This window comes from Hemiscyllium ocellatum, chromosome 6 (genome assembly GCF_020745735.1).
Source record: "Hemiscyllium ocellatum isolate sHemOce1 chromosome 6, sHemOce1.pat.X.cur, whole genome shotgun sequence".
NCBI lineage: Eukaryota > Metazoa > Chordata > Chondrichthyes > Orectolobiformes > Hemiscylliidae > Hemiscyllium > Hemiscyllium ocellatum.
Window position 1 is genome coordinate 91889248 of NC_083406.1, and position 23016 is coordinate 91912263.

Below are 23016 nucleotides of genomic sequence, written 5' to 3' on the forward strand. Positions count from 1 at the left end.
GGCCTCTTACCTCCCCTCAATCTCTTCATAGCCAACTGCCGCCGCGACATTAACCGCCTCAACCTGTCCACCCCTCTCACCCACTCCAACCTCTCACCCTCAGAACGTGCAGCCCTCCACTCCCTCCGTTCCAACCCCAACCTCACTGTCAAACCGACAGACAAGGGAGGTGCGGTAGTAGTTTGGCGCACCAACCTTTACACCGCTGAGGCCAAACGCCAGCTCGCGGATACCTCCTCCTACTGCTCCCTTGACCATAACCCCACCTCTCACCACCAAACCATCATCTCCCAGACCATCCATAACCTCATCACCTCAGGGGACCTCCCATCCATTGCTTCCAACTTCAGTCACACAACCCCGCACGACACGTTTCTACCTCCTGCCCAAAATCCACAAACCTGACTGCCCCGGCCGACCCATGGCTCAGCATGCTCCTGACCCACCGAACTTCTCTCTGCATATCTCGACACAGTCCTGTCCCCCTTAGTCCAAGAACTCCCCACTTACGTTCGGGACACCACCCACGCTTTCCACCATGATTTTCGCTTCCCCGGTCCCCAACGCCTTATCTTCACCATGGACATCCAGTCCCTGTACACCTCCGTCCCCCATCACAAAGGACTCAAAGCCCTCCGCTTCTTCCTTTCCCGCCGTACCATCAAGTACCCTTCCAATGACCCTCACCTTAGACTGACTGAACTGGTCCTCACTATGAATTTGTGGAACATTTCAGAGAACACCTCTGGGACACCCAGACCAACCAACCCAACCGCCCCATGGCTCAACACTTCAACTCCCCCTCCCACTCCACCAAGGACATGCAGGTCCTTGGACTCCTCCATTGCCAGACCATAGCAACACGACGGCTGGAGGAAGAGCGCCTCATCTTCCGCCTAGAACCCTCCAACCACAAGAGGCGAACTCAGATTTCTCCAGTTTCCTCATTTCCCCTCCCCCCACCTTGTCTCAGTCCCAACCCTCAAACTCAGCACCACCTTCCTACCCTGCAATCTTCTTCCTGACCTCTCCCCACCCCCACTCGGGCCTATCACCCTCACCTTAACCTCCTTCCACCTATCACATTTCCAACGCCCCTCCCCCAAGTTCCTCTTCCCTAACTTTTATCTTCGCCTGCTTGGCACACTCTCCACATTCCTGAAGGAGGGCTCATGCCCGAAACGTCGATTCTCCTGCTCCTTGGATGCTGCCTGACCTGCTGCGCTTTTCCAGCAACACATTTTCACCTTTGACTTTTCTGTCTGGCTTGGAATTTGTGTGTCCTTATTTTGTCCCATACCTCTCGAGATATCCCAATTCACAGAGGGCTGACTAGCTTCTGCTAATCTGCATCAGCTGTGGGTCTACCTGGAAACTTCCCTGGTCCCCACCTCCGTTTGCAAAGGGGGTTTCAGATGGCCAGTGTGACACCTCGCTCATTCAATTGAGGTTTGGACCTCTTAATTCCCAGTGACGCTGCAACAATGCTTGTTTGGCCTGGGTTTGTGGTGTACAGGGATGCTGTTCCAGTGAGGACTCATTCCTCGAGTTATCTAGACATTTGCCTGCTTTGGGCACACACAGAGTAATCTCAGTCAAATGGCAGGGCTCTGGACCGAAATGTAAGTTGAAAACTGTTTGTTGCAACAGCTGTATATTGGGCTGTGATGATTCTCTCCTCCAAATACATTCTCAGGCTGCAGGGAGGTGAATTGTAGATTCTTCCAGCAGTATCAGCTGGGATAATTCAAAGGTGCACTGTATTATTACAGGGTGGAGCCACTAGTTGAAAGCAATTAGCTTTTTTTAATTGAACACTTCCGAATTGCTTGTGAGATGCCTCTAGGTCCGGCTCATAAACACCAGGTATGGCAGCTATTGTCTGATCATAATCAAGAGACAGTTCAGGAGTCAGCATTGAATAAGCCTCATGAGCTTCCGTTCGTTAGCTGACCTCAGACCTACATAATGTCCAGCAATGCCTGTGGTAGAGAGATGCAACACACTGACTTTGGGCCAACACTTGAGTGACCTGACTGGATAGCCATGGACAAAACATGGCCAGACCGTACTGGTGGATGCACACTTTCCCAACTGTGCTAGCCCAACTCCCCAGAATAGGAGCCACAGGACTAACCACGACCCAGTCCCTGTACACAACCCCCTGCCCTATACCAATGTAAGCGGACTGTGGCCAATCCCCTGGACTGGCAATGGAGGCTGATCCCAGTTACAGTGCCTGGCTGATGGTTGCCTCCACAGACTTCAGCGAGGACTACACCCCTAAAACGTTAAGATATGGCTGCTTGCTTGCTGCGCACACAGTGTATTTGCCACTTAAGCAGCTGGCACATGGTGTAGATCAAATGTTGATGTAATGAACCAATGCACAGCAAGGTGTACTTTCCCATGACTGAGGACTGAGGCAGCAAGGCAAGCTGCCTGGTTTGTCACTTAGCCAACTGTTACAGAATGCAAGGCAAAGCACAGGGGCTGCAATTATCCTGGAGAGCGAAAAGGACAAAGTAATCAGCTTCGAGTTGCAGCCTGAGCCAATCCGCAAGCTTGCTCCCTGTCCACATGCTCAATGCTAGTTGCTGCAGTGGCCTGCAATGTGAGTCTGTACGTTCAGAGTGCACTGCCAGTGTATTGGAGAAGTGCCTAGGTGGTTATGTGAAGTTGGCAGATAGCAAATGCCAATGTCCGTGGATAAGTGAGGTGTGCATCTGGTCCCTGTGGATCATGCTCGAGGCTGTAACTTGTGTAACAGAGACCGTTCAGAGCAAGTAGGTGAGCTGAATGCACAATTACTCTGGATTGCATGGTGAGCTTTCTCAGCTTATTTGGTTAGACAGCTGAATATTAATGAGGCGTGTTGGGCCATCAACAAGATGTTTACCAAGAAATACTCCCCCCTTAACTGGAAACTGGTCACTGCCTCAAGAGACTCATTGCACCGTTTGTGAACCGTGATGGAACGAGTCTCCCTAAGGCGGAGATGGGCCTCGCATTCTGCCACAAACCTCCCAACAGCCCATATCACTCAGATCCCTGCAAGATTCCACCCTAGGATTCAATGTAATTTACTAGGTTAAATGATATCTTTGGAAACCTTGATCAAGTTATTAAGGGAACAGGTCGAAAATAAGTTATAGAACTAGGCACAGTTTAAAATTCAGAGCCAAACCTTTGTATATGAATGAGGAGAGGGGTGGGGTAATTGCCCCTCCCCTTCTCACCTCTTGGGTGACTATAACAAAGATCTCTATTTTCTGGAAGGGATACAGGGACTGTCTCTCAAGAGTGCATTTTGTAAAGGTATCACGTAAATATTCCCTTTTTTAAGAAGGCACGTCCACTCCCAGTAAACACCATTCAAAGAAGTTAGGGCATAGTGCTGCACACAAGGTGGTTGCGACTGTTTATATATCCATATTTTGGTTTCAATCATCATCAAAAACCTTCATTTTTTTTAAACACTAACTTGCAATAAACACTAAAACACTGAACAAAAACTTACTACTGCCTTAAGGTAAAATGAACTGCATCTAAAATGGAAGAACTGGTACTTCCTTCTCTCAGCGCAAAATACTCATTCATCAAATCCCAAACATTCACGTTCCATTTGAAATTTGTGCATCAGTTTGTTTTGAGTCATAACAATGTTAGAGGTGTTCACAATAATTAGCCCTTGTTTAGGCACTTACGACTGATTGACAGTTAACTGTCATTGACAAGCAATTTCCTCTTACAGTTTCCAAAGGTTGCCAGTTAAATCCAAAATCTTAAACCAAATTTAAGGTGCGCTCACCCATTTCCCAATGAAAAATTTTTACTCTCACCAAATGTTCAACTATTACTTTTGGTTTATCACCATGTTGTGTGTTTTGAATGGTGGTGCATTATACATTCAAAAGTTACCTCAGTGTGACAAAGTCCCTGCTGGGGTGAGGAGCCATGTTGTTCAAGACATACTGAAAAATTTCAGTCTGCTTGTCCAGGGTCTCCACAACTTTCCACTGGAGCAGGTCATCATCCCACAGGTGGCGCTCTCGTAGTACCCGATTTAGAACGACAGAAGGTGGTGCCTCTACTTCGACGGATATCTTCCATAGACGGAGAGGGTGACCATCACCAACCTACCCAAAAACAAAACAGCTTTTATTATTGGAATCATTAAATTGGACAATTTATAAACTATTAATATTAAAAAACAATTGTAGATTAGTGTTTAGCATTCCTGCCTCTGAGCAAGAAGAACGTGTGCTTAAGCCCCCTCGTTAATTTATTTTTTTCCATGGAATATGGTCATCACAGGCAAGGCCAGAATTTCCTGCCCATCCCAAAGTACCCTTGATCTGGGTGGCTTACCTGGGATCTCAGCAGGATGCCATGGGTTAACCATAGGGTAGGTTGTGGCCTAGTAGTATTATCGCTAAATTATTTATCCAGAAACTCAGCTCATGTTCTAGGGGCCGGGTTTGAATCCCACCATGACAGATATGAATTTGTTTGAACTTAAATTCATTTTTAAAAAATTCTAGATTTCAGAATCTACTGATAACCATGAAATAATTACCAATTGTCACAAAAAAACCATCTGGTTCATTAATGGTCTTCAGGGAAGGAAATCTGCCATCCTCACCTGTTCTAACCTTTGTGATTCCAGACGCACAGCGATGCAGTCGACTCTCAACTGCACTCTGAAATGGCCTAGGAAGCCATCTAGTTGTACCAATTCCTACAAAGTCTCAAAGAAATGGAACCAGATGAATCAGTTGGCATCATCCTAGGCAGTGGAAACGTCAACAGCAGAAAAAACCATCAAACACAGAGTCCTCCTCACTAACCTCTGGGGTTTTGTCAAAATTGTCTCAGACTAGTCAAGCCACAGCTTGATATAGTTATACTCATGGAATCAATTCTTACAGACAATTTTGCAGACACCATCACGATCCCTGGATATGACCTGCTCGCTGGCAGGGCAGACCCACCAGAGGTGACAGCATAGTGGCATACAGTCAGGAGGGAATTGCTCTGGGAGTCCTCAATATTGACTCGAGACCCCATGAAATCTCATGGCTTCAGATTAAACATGGGCAAGGAAACTTCCTGCTGATTACCACATACCATCCTCCCTCAGCTGATGAATCAGTACTCCACCATGGTGAACACCACGGAGGATGGTAAGGGCACAAAACGTACTCTGGGTGGGAGATTTCAACGCCCACACCAACAGTGGCTCAACAGCAGTTCTATAGATCGAACTGTTTGGGCCCTAAAGGATACAGCTGCTAGATGGGTCTGCAGCAGATGGTGAGGAAACCAACGAGAGAGAAAAACATACTTGACCTCACATTTACCAATCTGCCAGCTGCAGATGCATCTGTCCATGACAGTATCACTAAGAGTGACCACCACATAGTCCTTGTGGAGATGAAGTTCTGCTTTCACATTGAGAATAACCGTATTGTGGGGCACAATCACTGTGCTAAATGGAACTGACTTCAAACAGATCTAGCAATTCAAGGCTGGACATCCATGAGGTGCTGTGGGCCATTAGCAGCAGAACTGTACTCCAGCACAACCTTTAACCTCATGCTCTGGCATATCCCTACTCAACCATTACTATCAAGCCAGGTGATGAACCCTGGTTCAATGGAAAGTGCAGAATGGCATGCCAGGAGCAATGGTACCAGGCATGCCTGAGAATGAGGTGTCAACTTGGTGAAGCCATAAAAAACAGGGCTACTTGCCAAATGGCATAAGCAGCAAGTGATAGACAGAGCTAAGCGATCCTACAGCCAACAGATCAGATCTAAGCTCTGCAGTCCTCCTGCATCCAGTCGTGAATGGACAATTAAACAACTCACTGGAGGAGGCGGCTCTACAAATATCCCCATTCTCAATGATGTGCAGGGCTCTTCCATCAATGCAAAAGATTAGGCTTCTGGAAGTGCCAAATGGATAATCCATCTCGGCCTCTTCTAGTGGTTCCCAGCATTGCAGATACCAGTCTTCAACCTATTCAATCCAGTCTACATGATATCAAGAAACGGCTGGAGACACTGGATACTGCAAAGGCTACGGCCCTGATAACATTCCACAGCAATAGTACTGAAGACTTGTGCTCCAGAACTTACCACTCCCCCAGCCAAGCTGTTCCAGTACAATTACAGCATAGTATCTACTCGACAATGTGGAATATTGCTTAAGTATATCCTGTACATAAAAATCAGGACAAATCCAACCTGACAATTACTACCCCACCAGTCTACTTTCAGTCATCAGTAAAATGATGGCAGGTGTCATCAACAGTGCTATCAAGCAGCAATAATATGCTCAGTGATACCCAGATTGGGTTCCCCCCAGGGCCACTCAGCTTCTGATCTCATTACAGCCCTGGTCCAAACATGGATAAAAAAGAGCTGAACTCTAGAGGTGAGGTGAGAGTGACAGCACTTGACATCAAGCTGCATTTGACTGATTGTGGCATCAAGGAGCCCTAGCAAAACTGGGATCAATGGGTATCAGGAGCTAATTCTCTGGTGATTACAGTCACTTCTGACACATAGGAAGATGGTTGTGGTTGTTGGAGGTCAGTCATCTCTGCAGGAGTTCCTTAGGATAGTGTCCTAGGCCCAACCACCTTCAGCTATTTCAATGATCTTCCTTCCATCTTAAGGTCAGAAGTGGAGATGCTCAGCACCATTTGTGACCCCTCAGATACTGAAGCAGTCCATGTTCAAATGCAACAAGATCTGGACAATATCCAGGCTTGGGCTAACAAGTGGAAGTAACATTCGTGCCACACAAATGCTCGGCTATGATCATCACCAAAAAGACAGTCTAACCATTGAAACTTAACATTCAACTGTGTAACCATTCCTGAATTCTTCACTAACAACATCCTGGGGGCTATCATTGACCAGAAACTCCATTGGACTCTCAATATAAAACTATGGCTACAAGTGCAGGTCAGAAGCGAAGAACACTGGTGAGTAACATACCTCCTGACTCCCCATAGCCTGTCCAACATCTACAAGGCACAAGTCAGGAGTGTAATAGAATACTCCCCACTTGCTGTTTTCATTGGAGAAAAAAAGGTTTAGGGGTGACTTGATAGAGGTGTACAAGATGATTAGGGGTTTAGATAGGGTTGACCATGAGAACCTTTTTCCATGTATGGAGTCAGCTATTACGAGGGGGCATAGCTTTAAATTAAGGGGTGGTAGGTATAGGACTGATGTTAGGGATAGATTCTTTACTCAGCGAGTTGTGAGTTCATGGAATGCCCTGCCAATAACAGTGATGGACTCTCCCTCTTTATGGGCATTTAAACGGGCATTGGATAGGCACATGGAGGAAAGTGGGCTAGTGTAGGTTAGGTGGGCTTGGATCGGCGCAACATCGAGGGCCAAAGGGCCTGTAATGCGCTGTATTTTTCTATGTTCTAAGTACAGCTCCAACAACACAAGATGTTTAACACCATCCAGGACAAAGCCACCTGCTTTATTCGTGCTACATCCCCAAGTATCCACTCTCTCCACCACCTGACACTCAGTAGCAGCAGTACGTACCATCTACAAGATGCACTGCAGAAATTCACCAAGGATCCTCAGAGAGCACCTTCCAAATCCATGACCACTTCCATCTAGAAGGACAAGAGCAACGGGTATATGGGAACACCACCACCTCAGAGTCCCCTCCAAGCCACTCACCATCCTGACGAGGAAACATATCAATGCGCCTTCAAAATCCTGGAATTCTCGCTCCAAAAGGGCATTGTGGGTCAACCCACAGCAGGTGGACTGTAGCAGTTCAAGTCATTAGCTCACCACCATTTTGTCAAGGCAGTTAGGGCCTGGCAATAAATGCTGGCCAGCCAGCAATGCCCTCATCCCACAAAAATGAATTTTAAAAACCAGTGCTGGGAATCTGGAGTCACATGTCAGCTAGTCCAGGTAAGGTAGGCAGATTTCCTTCCCAAAAAAGGACATTAATGAACAAGATTAGTTTGATAATTGAATGGTTATCATTATGGAGACTAGAATTCAGTTTCAGCTTTAACTAATGATATCTTGCAGGCTTACAACCAGAACTAGTTTTTAAAAAGTCCCAGTGAAAGCAGGTGAAGGTGGTTGGGAATCCTGGAACTGGGTCTTAGCACCATTTTTATTTTTTAAAAGAGCTTGTGCGTCAACCCAACTGTAAGAAAATCTGGAAGTACTGGAGAAACTCAACCGATCTGGTAGTAGCTGTGGTGCGGTGGCTCAGTGGTTAGCGCTACTGCGTCTCAGTGCCAGGGACCCAGGTTCGATTCTAGCCTCGGATGACTGTGCGGAGTTTGCACATCCTCCCTGGGTCTGTGTGGGTTTCCTCCGGGTGATCCGGTTTCCTCCCACAGCACATAAAGATGTGCAGCTTAGGTGAACTGGCCATGCTAAATTGCCCGTAGTGTTCAGGGATGTATAGGTTAGGCGCATTAGTCAGGGGAAATGTAAAGTAATAGGATAAAGGAATGGGTCCATTCCAACTCTTCGGAATGTTGGTGTGGACTTGGTGGGCTGAATGGCCTGTTTTCACACTGAGCAGTGATGTTGGACTCAAAATATTAACTCTGCTTCTCTTTCCACAAACGCCGCTAGACCTACTGAATTTCTCCAGCACTTTGTTTTTATCTTAGACCCTCCACCATCTATTATTTTGTTTTTATTTATTTACACTGCTGAACATTAAAAATATGAAAAAAGTGATTAATTGAAAAAAAATTTAACGGCATGACAGGGTGGATACCATGAGGATTTTCCCCTGGAGAAGTAATGCTTTACCCGGAGTTAGTCTTGGGAGTAAGGGTCATCCATTGAAAGCAAACTTCTTTAAATAAAGAGATAAGAATCTTTGGAATTTTGTACCCAGGAGAGCTGAATACTTAAATCACTGAATGCATTCAAGAGAGACTGATACACTCGTTCGTACAAAGGGAGCCAAGGAACATGGGGAGTGTAGGAAGGTGGCATTGAAGTACAAGATCAACATGACTTTACGAATTACTGAGAAGGCTTGATGGTCAAATGACTACCAATGCTTCTACTTCTTAACAACATGCAGTTAGTGGGGCAACCTGGGTATTGCATTTCCAATATGAAGACATGGATACATTAAAAAAAAGTTTATTAAATTTTACAACACTTTGGGACATCCTGATGTTGCGTTGGGTGTCGAAGAAATGCTATTCTTTATTTCAAGTCAGAATACCACCAGTTGTGAGCTTCACTATGAATGTGTCATTGATACTTATACTCATTCTGCATACTTCAGTAAAACAGAAAATCAAAAACAAGAATACTTGCCAAGTTTTACAAGCAATATTAAAGAGAATAAAATGCTGAAATACATGACAGATCAGTCAAACTTCTTCAAAAAGAGAAAAGCAAAGGATGTGGCATTTCTACTGAAAGGGAACACACCCAAACCAATAAACCTCGCCATTTCTTTTTACAGATGCTGACTGATCTGTCGTTTGCTGGGACAGGAAATTCTGCTTTTGTTAAAATGCAGTTAAAAGCTGAAAATTATTATTATGTTTCATGACATTGGGAGCAACTTGTAAAATAAATTTCTCAATTGTTATTTTAACATGTATATAAAATCGGAATTTTGGAGTTGTAAGATACAAGATCTCAGTCAGCCAGTAACAGCAAGCTTAAGTGAAGCAAATAATCCAAGCCTGTGAATTGGAAAACAGTTTCTTCTGGACAGATACCTGCACTCCACCAACTGTAGGAAGAAACCAACTGCCTCTCTTGCAGTTTGGAAGAGGGATCTGCATCCAAGACACCATTTTATATTTTCCAAAAATGTTCATTTGTTTTTATTTCCTGTACTAGTTTATCCTCATTAACAAAAGGTGGTGCCTGATTTAAACAGACATTTGTCCAATAACCCTACATTTAAGTTATCGCTTTAGATGTTCTATATCACTGATTATTAATGACTGACAGAACAGAAAATAAACAAGCTGCTTGTAAGCTTTGATGGCTGGCTGTCAAGAGTCAAACTAGAATGATGCACTTTAATGCAATCTTCTCTTCTCAGAAATGGCAGCTTTTTCTCCTGCGTAGTACTCAAAGAAAGAAATCAAGTCTCTTGTACAGGATAATTATAAAGAATATTTTTGGACATTCCACTTTTAACCAGTGCATTAAGTAACATTTATCTATGCCACCAGAGCTTTCTTTACATATTTTTTCATCTTATTTGCAACCACTACCAGTTGCTGACAATTTTATTGACATTAACACTGATGAAATGTCATTCCAGTAGGTAGCGAGAAACACAAATCTCGTCAATTGAATAGAATTTTAAAGATTATTGAATTTTAAGATATATTTTGTACAAAGTTTATTTGTTCATCATTGAAATGTTAGGAATGCATAAGTTTTTTTAAAAAAATTATCAGAACTTTCAAATATGGCATAAGCACTTATGTACGAACTTACCTTTTTGTAAGCAAGTTCAGTGTTATCAGGGCATGGACATGAAACCCAGCTCTTAAATTTCTCCCTGGATTCTTTCTGAAGGTTCTGGATTAGATTCTCCAGGTAAGTCTGATAATTTGCCCCTTCATCTTCCAGTTGCTTTCCGAGTTCCTCCAGTGTCAGCGGATGGGCATCGGCCTCAATGTAAGAGTTCCGGGACTGCATCATCATATCTTGAGGGATCTGTTCCGAGCGGTGGATAATTGGATAAAGGTAAGCCACAGACACAGAAAAATAGCTTCACAATAACAGTTGGGCATATCATTGTGATCCAGCTGGATCTCCAGACTCTAAGGAAAGCGCTCCAGATTTTCAGCTTTTAGTAACAGAATTGAATGTTGTACTGCAATGCGGTATTAAAACCTTAAAACGAAACAATAAATGCAATTTTATCCAAGTACCTGATAAACTGACCACTGCTTGGGCGTGTATTTGCATTTACATTTGAAACCAATTAACAGCAAATTAATAAGAACTACCAAAGATACTTGTAAGTGGCTGGTACTGCTGTAATTCACTGTAATCAGTTCGGTGGTTCAAACAAAGCTATGTGCTTTCACATTATGCGAATCCAGCCTAGAACAGGAGGCTGCAGGGGTGAAGGTGAGGATGTTAAACCCAGTAAAATTATCAAGGGTTCTCCAGATAAGTCACCACAGAAAATTTTGTTCACAGTTTATCCAGGGTTTCTGCTAGCTTCCCAAAGTTCTGGCGGCCAATCAAAACAACCCCTGAATAAATCATTGACATCACTGTTTGTCAATACATGCAAATTACATTTGCTTTTTAAATGGCCTTTTATATTTGAAAACACCAATGTTGATGTCTTGCGAGCTTAAACCTCTTAATCCTTCGGCTGTTTCACATCAAGTTTTCCACCAAGCCATCACTGCTTCTTTAAAACTATTTATCAATGGAAAGAATAATGTGTTCTCTCACACCTACTGACTTTGAATCCCATTAGTCTCTTTTCAGCTCATTTAAAGCAGGTCAGGAGCCATTGCAGAGCTTCTCACAGGCTGTGGGTGGAGATCCCAACTGGGATTGCCAGCCGATATTTTAGGGTCAGAGACAGCAATACCTGCTGTGGCAGCCCAAATGCCAACAGTTGTGTAGACTTTTCATCAGAGACTTTTTAAAACTGTGGGCATGGCGTAACTGCCCTAGTCCTGGAGACTGAAATTCTGTCCTAGTAAAAATAATGGAGAGGGTGGTTGCTTTATAATTTTGATTAAAAGCTTTCCCCCACTCTCACTGCTCGTAGGTCTTTTAACCCTTCCTCATACATACCCCCATGCAAAACGTATCTCCCCACTCTGACAAGCTATCCATCCCCACTTCCATAGGTCTCGGGTCCCAGCAACTTGCAAGCACCAGAATGGAGTCACAGTGGGAATAAAGTTTGAGAAAAACGTCTAGGGCATCTCAGCATGGAACTGAAACAAAATAGAAATTGCTGGAAAAGCTCAACAGGTCTGGTAGCATCTGTGGAGAAAAATCAGAGTTATTGTTTCAGATTCAGTGACCCTTCTTCAGGGTGGAACTACCTCTACTGGCCTGCAAAGCTATAGTAAAATAAACAAGATATAGACCAGCAGATCCACTGGGATGGAGGAAACTTCTTCAGTTGATCAAGCTCAGCCAACAGCACAGTTTTCCTATCTGTGGAGATCTCCAGTAAATTGACAGTCTGCCCAAAATGAGGGGGAGATTAAAATTTCCACTAACCAGCAATTGACTGACCACCTCAGGATCCAATTTGGACTGTGCCCCTCCAAATGATCTCCAGTGGTGAGAATGCATTAGACAGAGTCATCCTCAAGTGGCTCGCCACTTATTTTCCTGTCTTGCCAGCTTCCAAGTCGGTTATCATGACCATGGTAACAATTCAGCCATAGCAGTCCCAGACTTACTGTAGCCACTCCAAGAAATTGCATTTAACTTTCAAATGCTGAAATTAATTAGTGGTCAAATTTGTTTTGTCACGTTTGGTTTTGGATCTCAAACTTCCTTAGTTGTGTGATACCTTGTCAAAAGGTCTTCTGACAGTAATGTATCAATAATATCTTGCCCCAAATTCACCATAACTGTCATCTCTTCTAAGAGTTCTACGCCCTTGGTTGAGATCAGCTAAGACAGCTCAAATGGAGTTTAAAGCAGATCACATTATAGAAATGAAAATTTGGTAACATTGCAGTTTATCAATTTTACTTATTCTGATGGTCATGCAATAATAATATAATTATAAAATTCTTTAAATTATCGTAGATTGAAGTTCTTTTGTTTAGTTGCTCAACAGTAGCTCACCTGAAAAATTTTGTTGCATTCTACGATCATCTGGGCCAGTCCCTGTGTAGCTGCAAGGTTCTCATTCAAATCTTTCTGATCAGGTTTTCCTGTTGCGTATTTACGATGCATTACCCTATTGTAAATCAGCAGAAAAATGCTGGTTAGTTGTTGACGTTAATCTGAAAAGATTAGGCACACACACACAAGCAAGGCCTCATGTTGACAGAGAAGCTACTTTTTACAATTCCTGACAATAGTGCTAAAATATTGTTTGTCCTTCTGGTTATCTGTTGGGTGAATTACTCTGATTGTTCATCAGAAAGCAGACTCTTTTAACTTTGTTTCTCTCCAGAAATGCGGTTTTGTATTTTAACTACTTGACTCTACTTTTGTTATACCCACTTGCTAACTGGAAAACAATTCATAATGTCAGATGCTGCTATAGTTTGGGATAGCAACACTGCTTTAATTTTGGACCATCGCCTAAATTATAAAAGGTTTCTGAAATGACTTATTAATACACAGAATTGGAATGGTCATGTTGACAGTTTCAGGGCAGCCACTTCTACCAGCTACACATATGCATACCTGCGTAAACTTTTCCCCAATTTGCTTAGCCCCCTTGACAGTGGGAAATTGCTGGAGATAGCGCAAAACAAATTAAACGTAAAAGGCTGCCTAGAGACCTCCAAAGAAGTTAATTGAGTGAAAAGGCTAGGATATTAATTTGATGTCACATATTGGATGCATTTATCTATATTTTTTACCTGGAAAGTAAATATACTTAAGCTCACTGAATAGGTAGTCAGTGAAGGAGAAATTAAAACTGTCAAATTTAGCAGTGCTTGGTTATAAAGAAATGTTAAATCACATTCACATCCAAAAGCAAACACAAAAGAAATAAAACATTATTTAAACCACCTTATAGGCTCTAAATTTGGCTTTATAGTAATCAAAGTCAAATTAGATTATTCTCAACAAAATCTTGGGAACTGAACTATTCTTATGATGCATTTTGTTAAATCCACTTATTAATTCATTAATTGCTAAGTACTTTTTGATGACCTTCAATCAGATGGAGCACCAACCTTTTACAGTTATTTTTACAAACATTATGCATTAACTGTGCTGTAGCCCTCCCACCTTATTGTTGCTAATAACAACTTGTAATATCGTGGCAGGGTGATGCTGGAATAGGTGGCGATGGCGCTGGACCTATGAGCCTGAGGTCCAGGTTAGTGTTCTGGGACAAAAAATTTCTGAAGAAACTCAGCAGGTCTGGCAGCATCTGTGGAAAGAAAGCAGAATCAATGATTCAGGTCTGGGGACCGTTCGGTTTCTGGACCTGAAGCATTAACTCTACTACCTCTTCACAGATGCTGCGATATCCACTGAGTTTCACCAGCAATTGCTATTTCAGATTTCTAGCATTTGCCCGGTAGCGATGCCATGTTGTGGAATTCTTTGATTTTTTTGTTTAGTGCTCTGGGACATGGGTTCAAAAACCACCATTGTAGCTGGTGAAATTTAAACTCTAAGAATATCTAGAATTGAAAGCTTGCCTTAGTAATGGGAACCACTGCAGCTAATAATTGTGAGCGTGCCCTTCAGGTAGGGAAATCTATAGTTCAGGTCAGGCAGCAACCCAGGAGCAGGAAGATCAACGTTTCAGGCAAAAGCCCTTCATCAGGCCCAAAATGTCAATTTCCCTGCTCCTGGAATGCTGCCTGACCTGCTGAGCTTTTCCAGCATCACACACTCAACTTTGATCTCCAGCAATGGTCGACCTCACGGTCTCCAAATCTACAGTTCTTACCTAGTCTGGCTAACATGCAATTCCAGCACAACAGTAACATGACCAACTCTGAACTGTTTTGTCTGGCAAGTCACACAGTTCAAGGGCAGTTAGGGATGGACAACAAATACTGGCATTGCCAGAGACACCCACAGGAAAAACAGATCAAAAATAAAATTTAAAAATACATAGGTGTAAAGGACAGGCCATAGATTTTTTGTTATTCGTTCATGGGATCTGGGTATCGCGGGCTGGGTCAGAATTTGACCATGTCTAACTGCCCTTGAGAAACAATGGTGAACTAGAATTGCTGCAATCCATTTGGTATAGGTACACCTTCAATGCTGGCAGAGTTTATTCCAGGACTTTGACCCACATTTGTCTCAATCGTCCTTTAGTACATTTAACGCCATCAGTTCTGTTACTTTCACCAGTGGATTTTGCTGAAGGAGAATAAGGTGGAAGCAGTGTATGTAGGCAGTCAGTTGGATGTCTCGAGATTTGAAAGCTACATGAGATGAATTTGAGTATCATGCTGAGCAGCAAAGTTGTATAACCCTGGGCTCAGTGCCAGTTATAAATTTGTTTTCTGTACATAAACGTGTTTTGCATTTAGCATTAGCCTAATGGAAAGATAAGTGACAACAGAAAATTTAATGACAGTCAATTTTTGGTCAGATTCAGACCCTTTTTTTTGCCTCCCAAGGTTTATTTTCTCATTCTTGTTCGTATTAAATTTTTGACTGTCAATTTTGGTGGGTTTCATGGAGAGATTCTCTCCATAACCCCTAGCAGGGTTCACGCCATCTTCCCAAATTCACCTCATTGCCTACGCATCATGTCCCTGTGTTGCTCTACTCGGCAGAAGTACCAACAACTGTTGGGGCCTTCGGAGATTCTTGGCACCACCTTTACAGCCTGCCTATACACCACCTTTAGAGCCTGCCTATACACTTAATCAAGGCTGGCAGTCTGTGGGTGCCATGGCATGGGTCCTGTATAATGCCTCAGACATATTGGACAGAGGAAAATTGGTACTCCATTTCGCTGACATTGACCTGGCAGACCCTGGTAGGTTGTGTGCGGCTGTTGCCCATGGAGCATGTTTGGAAATGTCCAAAAAAAAAGACTGCAGGAGGAAGGGGTGAGCTGGAACTGCCAGGTAACTACTCGGACTTTCACATCAGGAATTATCATTTAGTTTTTATCCAGGTGGTGAGAAAATGGGAAACTGCATATCAATGAATGGAGATGATGTAATAATGAGGATGTTAATGCATGCTAATACATTCTAACAGGCTCCTTGCAGCTTACTAGCAAGAATCCTGGCTCACCATTCAAAAGTTAGTTGAAAATGGGATTTCTTTTTTGCTCTAGACATCAAGAAACACCTTGCTGGTCACCTGATGTAATTTTCACCAACTGCTGCAATTAAGCGAAACAAATAGGGGCGACACGGTGGCTCAGTGGTTAGCATTGCTGCCTCACAGCACCAGGGTCCCAGGTTCGATTTCAGCCTTGGGGGACTGTCTGTGTGGAGTTTGCACATTCTCCCAGTGTCTGCGTGGGTTTCCTCTGGGTGCTTTGGTTTCCTCCCACAGTCCAAAGACATGCAGGTCAGGTGAATTGGCCACGCTAAATTGCCCATATAGTGTTAGGTGCATTAAATCAGAGGGAAATGGATCTGGGTGGGTTACTCTTCAGAGGGTTGGTGTGGATTGGTTGGGCTGAAGGGCCTGTTTCCACACTGGAGGGAATCTAAATCTAAAAAAAAAACAGGTAAGGCCCCATGAGGGGGATGTAATTAACAGCACAGAGTCAGCACAAATCATGGCAACCTTTTACAAAAGATTACTTAGGCCAAATTTAAAATATTACGTGCAGTTTTGGGAAGCTGATAATAAAAGACTGTAAAGAGTATTAATCTGCCAGGATATTGTCTATGAGGGGTTATCAATTCGTTAATTCTAAAAGAACAATGAAAGATAATAGGAGCAATTTCTTCACTTATCAGGCTGAGAGAGCATACCACATATTGCCACCGGGAGCAGATTACATAGAAGTTATTTCAACTTTCAAAAGGAAAATTGGACAAACATTTGGGGAAAAAAAAACATCTATGGGTAAGAACAGTTCCCTCTAGCAAAGAATTGTCACAGACAAAATATAATGGCCTCTGTGTATTCAACTTTATGATTCTAATTGGATCAAGCTTTGCTATTTCAGATCAAAAATCATCAAACAGATTCAGACTTGAAAAGCACTAACTCAGGATTATAACGACAGAAGCAATACGGATTTGAAATATGGCAGAATACTTTATTCATTAGTTTTTAAAAATCAATGGAAACACATCACCATAGGTTTAGTTCAGGATCGGAACTTTGTTGGCTGGCAGTGTTGTTAAATTATTTTTGAACCTCTACTACCCATAAATATGGTCAAAACACGTCAATTGTTTTATGCCAATTATATTGTTCGGTTGGACTCATAATACCCAGGAAGCAAGAGGCCTACCTTGGGGAGGAGGAGCCTTTCTTAATTAAATTCAGGTGGAAGAGGGAGGGTGCCAAACAAACGGCAAGGTTCATGGGAGTCATCTGATTTTCTGTTACAGAAGTCACGTCACTAAGGAAACAAAGAAGCGTTTGCAGAACTTCACGGTTTTCATCCGACATCAGCATGCTGGCTGCCTGCACTGCCTGTAGCCGCTGCTCCCTGGGAACATCTGCACATTACAGTGCAACAGACAGTTATAAAACACATCGACAAAAGAAGTTAGATACTTTAATGTTCAAAATCATTTGCATTTGATAGATCACTGAGCCTACATCTTAATTTATCTTTTTCAAAAAAGGCTGAAGATTCCATAATCCATGTTTAGTCATTTTTGCATCCAATGTTACACAGTCAGGGATGTACAGCATGGAAACCACCCTTCGGTCCAACTCATCCATGCCAACCAGATATCCCAACCTAATCTAGTCCCATTTGACAGCACCCAGTCCATATTCCTCTAAACCCTTCCTATACATAGACCCACCTAGATGCCTTCTAAATGCTGTATTTGTACCAGCCTCCACCACTTCCTCTGGCAGCTCACTCCACACACACACCACCTTCTGCGTGAAAATAATGCCCCTTAGGTCCCTTTTATATCTTTCCCCTCTCACCCTAAACCTATGCCCTCTTGTCTGGACTCCCCCAACCCAGGGAAAAGACTTTGTCTATTTATCCTATCCATGCCCCTAATGATTTTATAAACCTCTGCGAGGTCATCTCTCAGCCTCCGATACTCCAGGGAAAACAGCCTCAGCCTATTCAACCTCCCCTTATAGCTCAAATCCTCCAACCCTGGCAACATTCTTGTAAATCTTTTCTGAACCCTTTCAAGTTTCACAAGGAAGGAAACCAGAACTGCACGCAATATTCCAATAACCAATGTCTTGTACAGCCACAACATGACCTCCCAACACCTACACTTAATGCTCTGACCAATAAAGGAAAGCATACCAAATGCCTTCTTCACTCTCCTATCTACCTGTGATTCCATTTTCAAGGAGCTATGAACCTGCACTCCAAGGTCTCTTTGCTCAGCAACACTCCCTAGGACCTTACCATTAAGGTGTAAAAGTCCTGGTAAGATTTGCTTTCTCAAAACGTGCACCTCGCATTTATTTAAACTCCATCTGCCACTCCTCAGCCCATTACCTCTAACAACAATCCTATACCTAGTCTCTGAACTAGCCTCTAGCTTTAATCGTAAAGCCAAAAACCACACAACACCAGATTATAGTCTTAACAGGTTTTCAGAGTGCAGCTCCTTCATCAGGCAGCTTTGGAGCAAGATCGCAAGGTAGGATTTATAGCAAACGATCTCAGTGTCATGCAACTGAAATGATATATTGAACAAATCTCGATTGCTGGTAAGTCTGATCTTTTAGAATGGGTTGCAAGTTTCATTAAAATCCCAGAACTTCTTTTAAGTCATATTCTCAAGATAACTAAAGATTTTATTAAAAAAAATGACATCTCAGCTCAGAGTGCATTAAAGGTGAGGTTAGAGTCTGTCTTTATTCCAATCTTGGTTCCATTTCCAAAGTAGGAATTTGTAAAATGTTACATGGATTAACTGCTTGCATTGATTGCTCGCAGATTGTAGGTTTTCTGAGCAAAATAGAATGGGTCAGCGGTCAGGAACATTCGGCCTCAGATCTTCGGGTGACCATCCTCCAAGGTGGACTTTGGGATATGCAACAATACAGAGTGGCCGATAGCACTCTGAACAGAGGCTGATAGCCAAGTACCCACGGGGATGACCTCAACTGGGACCTTGGGTTCATGTCACACTACTGGTGACCCCACTACACTATACACTCTCAATCACAAGCATACATTCTTACATACTCACACTCATTCAGACCCACCCCTCTCATATATACACACATATAACCAACACACTTGCACCCAAGCACACACTCTCTCACAGACTTATACTCTGTCGCACTCACGCGCACAAACTACCAAGCACGCACACATGCAAAACACACACACACACACACATTTATGGAGTGAATTTGCATAATTGTATTTGCAGAGACATTCTATTTTGGCTCGAAAAGCATACAACCTGCAGGAAGTCAATCCATGTAATGTTTTATAAATTCCTACTTTCGAAATAGAACCGGTCTGGCTCAAGATTAGGATACAGACAGACTAACCTCACACCTTCAATGCATTGTCTGAGCTCATATGTCACCTTAGGTTATCTCGAGAATGTGACTCGGGATTTACATATTAATGAACCGAAACTTGCAACCCATTCTAAAAGAAGAAAGACTTAACAGCAATCTTGGTTTGTTCAATATATCGTTTAATTCGCACGATAGTGTAATCTTTTGCTATAAAAGCTGTCTCTTATGATGCTGCTGCACAGCTGCCTGATGAAGGAGCAGCGCTCTGAAAGCTAGTACTTCCAAATAAACCTGTTGGACTATAACCTGGTATTGTAGGATTTTTAACTTTGTCCACTCCAGTCCAACACCAGCATCTCTACATCATGGCCTTAATAATAAAGGACACGAGTAGACAATCGATGGCATTTTTCAAGACACAATGATCCAACCTTCACTTTTGCAAATCAAGAATTCAACTGTTAATGGAGGATCGGTTTAAAAATCCCTATTTGGTTTTAATTAAGTCAGGATGTCAGCATCACTGGCTGGGCCAACATTTATTGCCCATCCCTGGAAACCCTTGAGAAGGCGGTGGTGAACTATCTTATCATCAGCGTTATGCAGCACAGACCCTTCATCCACACCAACCAGAAATCCCAATCTGACCACTTGCCAGCATTTGGCCCAAATCCCTCTAAAACCTACCTTCTCATATACCCAGCCAGATACCTTTTAAATATTGTCATTGTACCAGCCTCCACCACTTCCTCTGGCATCTCATTACAAACATGCATCTCTCTCTGCGTGAAACAGTTACGCTTCAGGTACTTTTTAAGTCTTTCTTCCCTCACCTTAAACCTATGGTCTCTAGTTTTGGATCACCCCCTTACCCCCTGCCCCATCCTAGGAAAAATACCATTGTTATTCACCCTCTCAATACCCTTCATGATTTTATAAACCTGTATAAAAGGTCAGTCTCAGGGAGAAAAACCGCAGCCTATTCAGTCTCTCCAGATATCTCAAACCCTCCATTCCCAACAGTATCCTTGTAATCGTTTTCTGCACTCTCTCAAGTTTAACAACATCCTTCCTATAGAAAGGTGACCAGATTGAGATACGCTTTGCAGTATTCCTTCTTGAACCGCTGTAATCCACTTGCTGTAGAAAGACCCACAATGTTGTTGGCAGGGAGAGAATTCCAGATTTTGACACAGTAACACTGAAGAAATGAGAATACATTTCTAAATCAGAATGGTCAGTGGCTTGGAGTGGACCTTGCTTGTGGTAGCGTTTCTATGCATCTGCTGCCTTTGTCCTTCTAGGTGTAAGTAGTTTGGAAAGTGCTGTTCAAAGGGACCTTGTTGAATTTGTACAGTGCATTTTGTGAATGGTACACACTGCTGCTACTGAACATTGGTGGATGGAGCGTGGATGTTTATGGATGTGGTACCAATCAAGTGAATTCCTTTGTTCTTCTAGACAAGTGGGGAGTTTTCCATCACACTCTGGACTTGGTCTTTGTAGATGGTGGAAAGATTTTGGAAAAATCAGGTGATGGGTGACTTGCTGCTCTTGCAGCAATGGCTTTAATATGGCTCATCCAGTTCAGTTTCTGGTCAATGGTAACCCCCAGAATGTTGACAGCGAAGGATTCAGTGATAGTGACACTATTGAATGTCAAGGGGTGACGATTAAATTGCCTCTTACTGGGAATAGTCATTGCCTGGCATTTGTGTGGTGAGAATGTTACTTGCCACGTTTTAGCAGCAAGCATGGATATTGTCCAACTCTTGCTGCATTTGAACATGGAATGCTTCAGTACCTGTTGAGTTAGCATGGTGGCTCAGTGGTTAGCACTGCAGCCTCACAGCACTAGGGTCCCGGGTTCGATTCCTGCCTCGGGAGGTTGTGCAAACTCCACACAGACAGACAGACAGACAGACAGACATTCTCCCAGTGTCTGCGTGGGTTTCCTCCCAAAACCCAAATATGTGCAGGTTGGATGGACAGGCCAAGCTATATTGCCCATATTGTTCAGGGATGTATAGGTTAGGTGCATTAATCAGGATAAATCTGGGATAGGGAAATGGGTCTGGGTGTGATACTCTGAGGGTCAGTGTGGACTTGTTGGGCCAAATGGCCTGTTTCCACACTGTAGGGGATCTATGATCTATTCTATGTCTCAGGAATGGTCTAAACATGGCACAAAACATTGATGAACATCCCCACTTCTGATTTTATGGTGGAGGAAAGGTTACTGATGAAGCAACTGAAGTTGGCCGGGCCTAGGTCACTAACCTGAGGAATCCCTGCAGCTGAGATCATTGACCTCACACAAAAAGCCATATTTGGTCATATGAAACCTGGATATCAAGGGCAACTAGTAACCACCCTCTTTGGGACATGTGACCTATAAGTTTTAAGTAGGGTCAAGAATTGGGAACACAAGAATGGGAGAGGAATAAACAGATATGCTAGTAAGGTTAGATGAAGAGATATGGGAGGGTGTTCACATGGACCAGTTAGCTTAATTAGCATTTGCTCAATATGCATGTCATGTCATTTGATTAACTCTCAAAATGTATTTACAAAATCAGTTACTTTATGGGACATCTGATATAATCAACATCAGAAACAATGAATCTATGCAAAAAATCAATAGATCTCATTGAAAAGTTCTGGAATAAATCCTTACTGGAACAATTTCAGTCCAGACTCTCATTCTTTATAATAGAAAAAATGACAAAATTGTTCAAATATTAATTTGATTTCATCTCCATTTTGTAATTCAACTTCTGTATTATAATCCCCAAAAGAACTGTACTGCTAATAACTTTATCTTTGTTATTCAACGATTCTTCTAGAATATTATTAATTTAATTTGAGTAATTCCATTAGAAATAATTAATAAAAATTCAGCATGAAGAACAAAGCAGGATAGCTCTATTAAAGGCTATAAAAATCGATGTTATCTATCATCAATGTATTGCTTACACTGATAGATATGCAGGAAAGTTTCCCCTAGCTTGCTACTCAGGAGAGGATCTGGGAGATCTCGAAAGAACTGCTTCAGCATATCGGCTACATCATAGGCACACTGATCTTCATAACTAACATTGTCTGGAGAAGCTTCGTTCATCTGTCGAAGAGCTTGAATTCGGGATTTGGCCCCAGATTTCCGAAACAGACCCACCTGGAATAAAATAGAAGTATTAAAATGGAAAAATAATCAATTAGCTGTAAGTGTGCTGTAAATTATTAAATTCATTAACTTCCAGAGTAGAGCCAATAGTTGTAAAATAATACTTAACATCTGCAACAATAAGTCATAGGATTAATTATCATGTGTATGTGACAAATGAGTGAATTGCATGTTTGCCAACACAATCAGCTGTTCAGCAGTTACTTAGTAAGTTCAAAACATCCTCATAATTGATACTCAGATGTTTAATCTTCATGTGCTCATCTTCAGCACAAACTCATTCATTTTTAAAAATGAACAGCTTCCTCTTAATTGTCATATCCCTTCCTGGAGAAAATGGATGCTAGAGAGTGGTTATGATCTGTAAAGGGAATACAAAATACCTAATGTGGACATATCCACAGCCATTTGAGATTTCCACAATAGGCGATGCAGGTAGTTTTTGGTGGCCTGAGAGTTTTCTTTCTCGGTTGAATACCAGACCATATTTCATTTGGGTGCTTTTCAATGAGG

At 42.6% G+C, this 23016-nt stretch overlaps 1 protein-coding gene across 5 annotated transcripts in view; it reads right to left on the reverse strand.

Annotated features, from left to right (window-relative positions):
- The window catches only part of stard13b (StAR related lipid transfer domain containing 13b), a 195210-nt gene that overhangs the window by 8455 nt on the left and 163739 nt on the right, over nt 1-23016 (reverse strand). For all 5 annotated transcript variants that reach the window (XM_060826139.1, XM_060826138.1, XM_060826142.1 and 2 more), the window contains 5 exons: nt 22296-22494; nt 17143-17353; nt 12849-12963; nt 10503-10724; nt 3922-4139 (listed from right to left, as the gene is read on the reverse strand). In XM_060826139.1, the coding sequence (XP_060682122.1) occupies nt 3922-4139; nt 10503-10724; nt 12849-12963; nt 17143-17353; nt 22296-22494 (965 nt within the window). The remainder of the gene's footprint in view (nt 1-3921; nt 4140-10502; nt 10725-12848; nt 12964-17142; nt 17354-22295; nt 22495-23016) is intronic.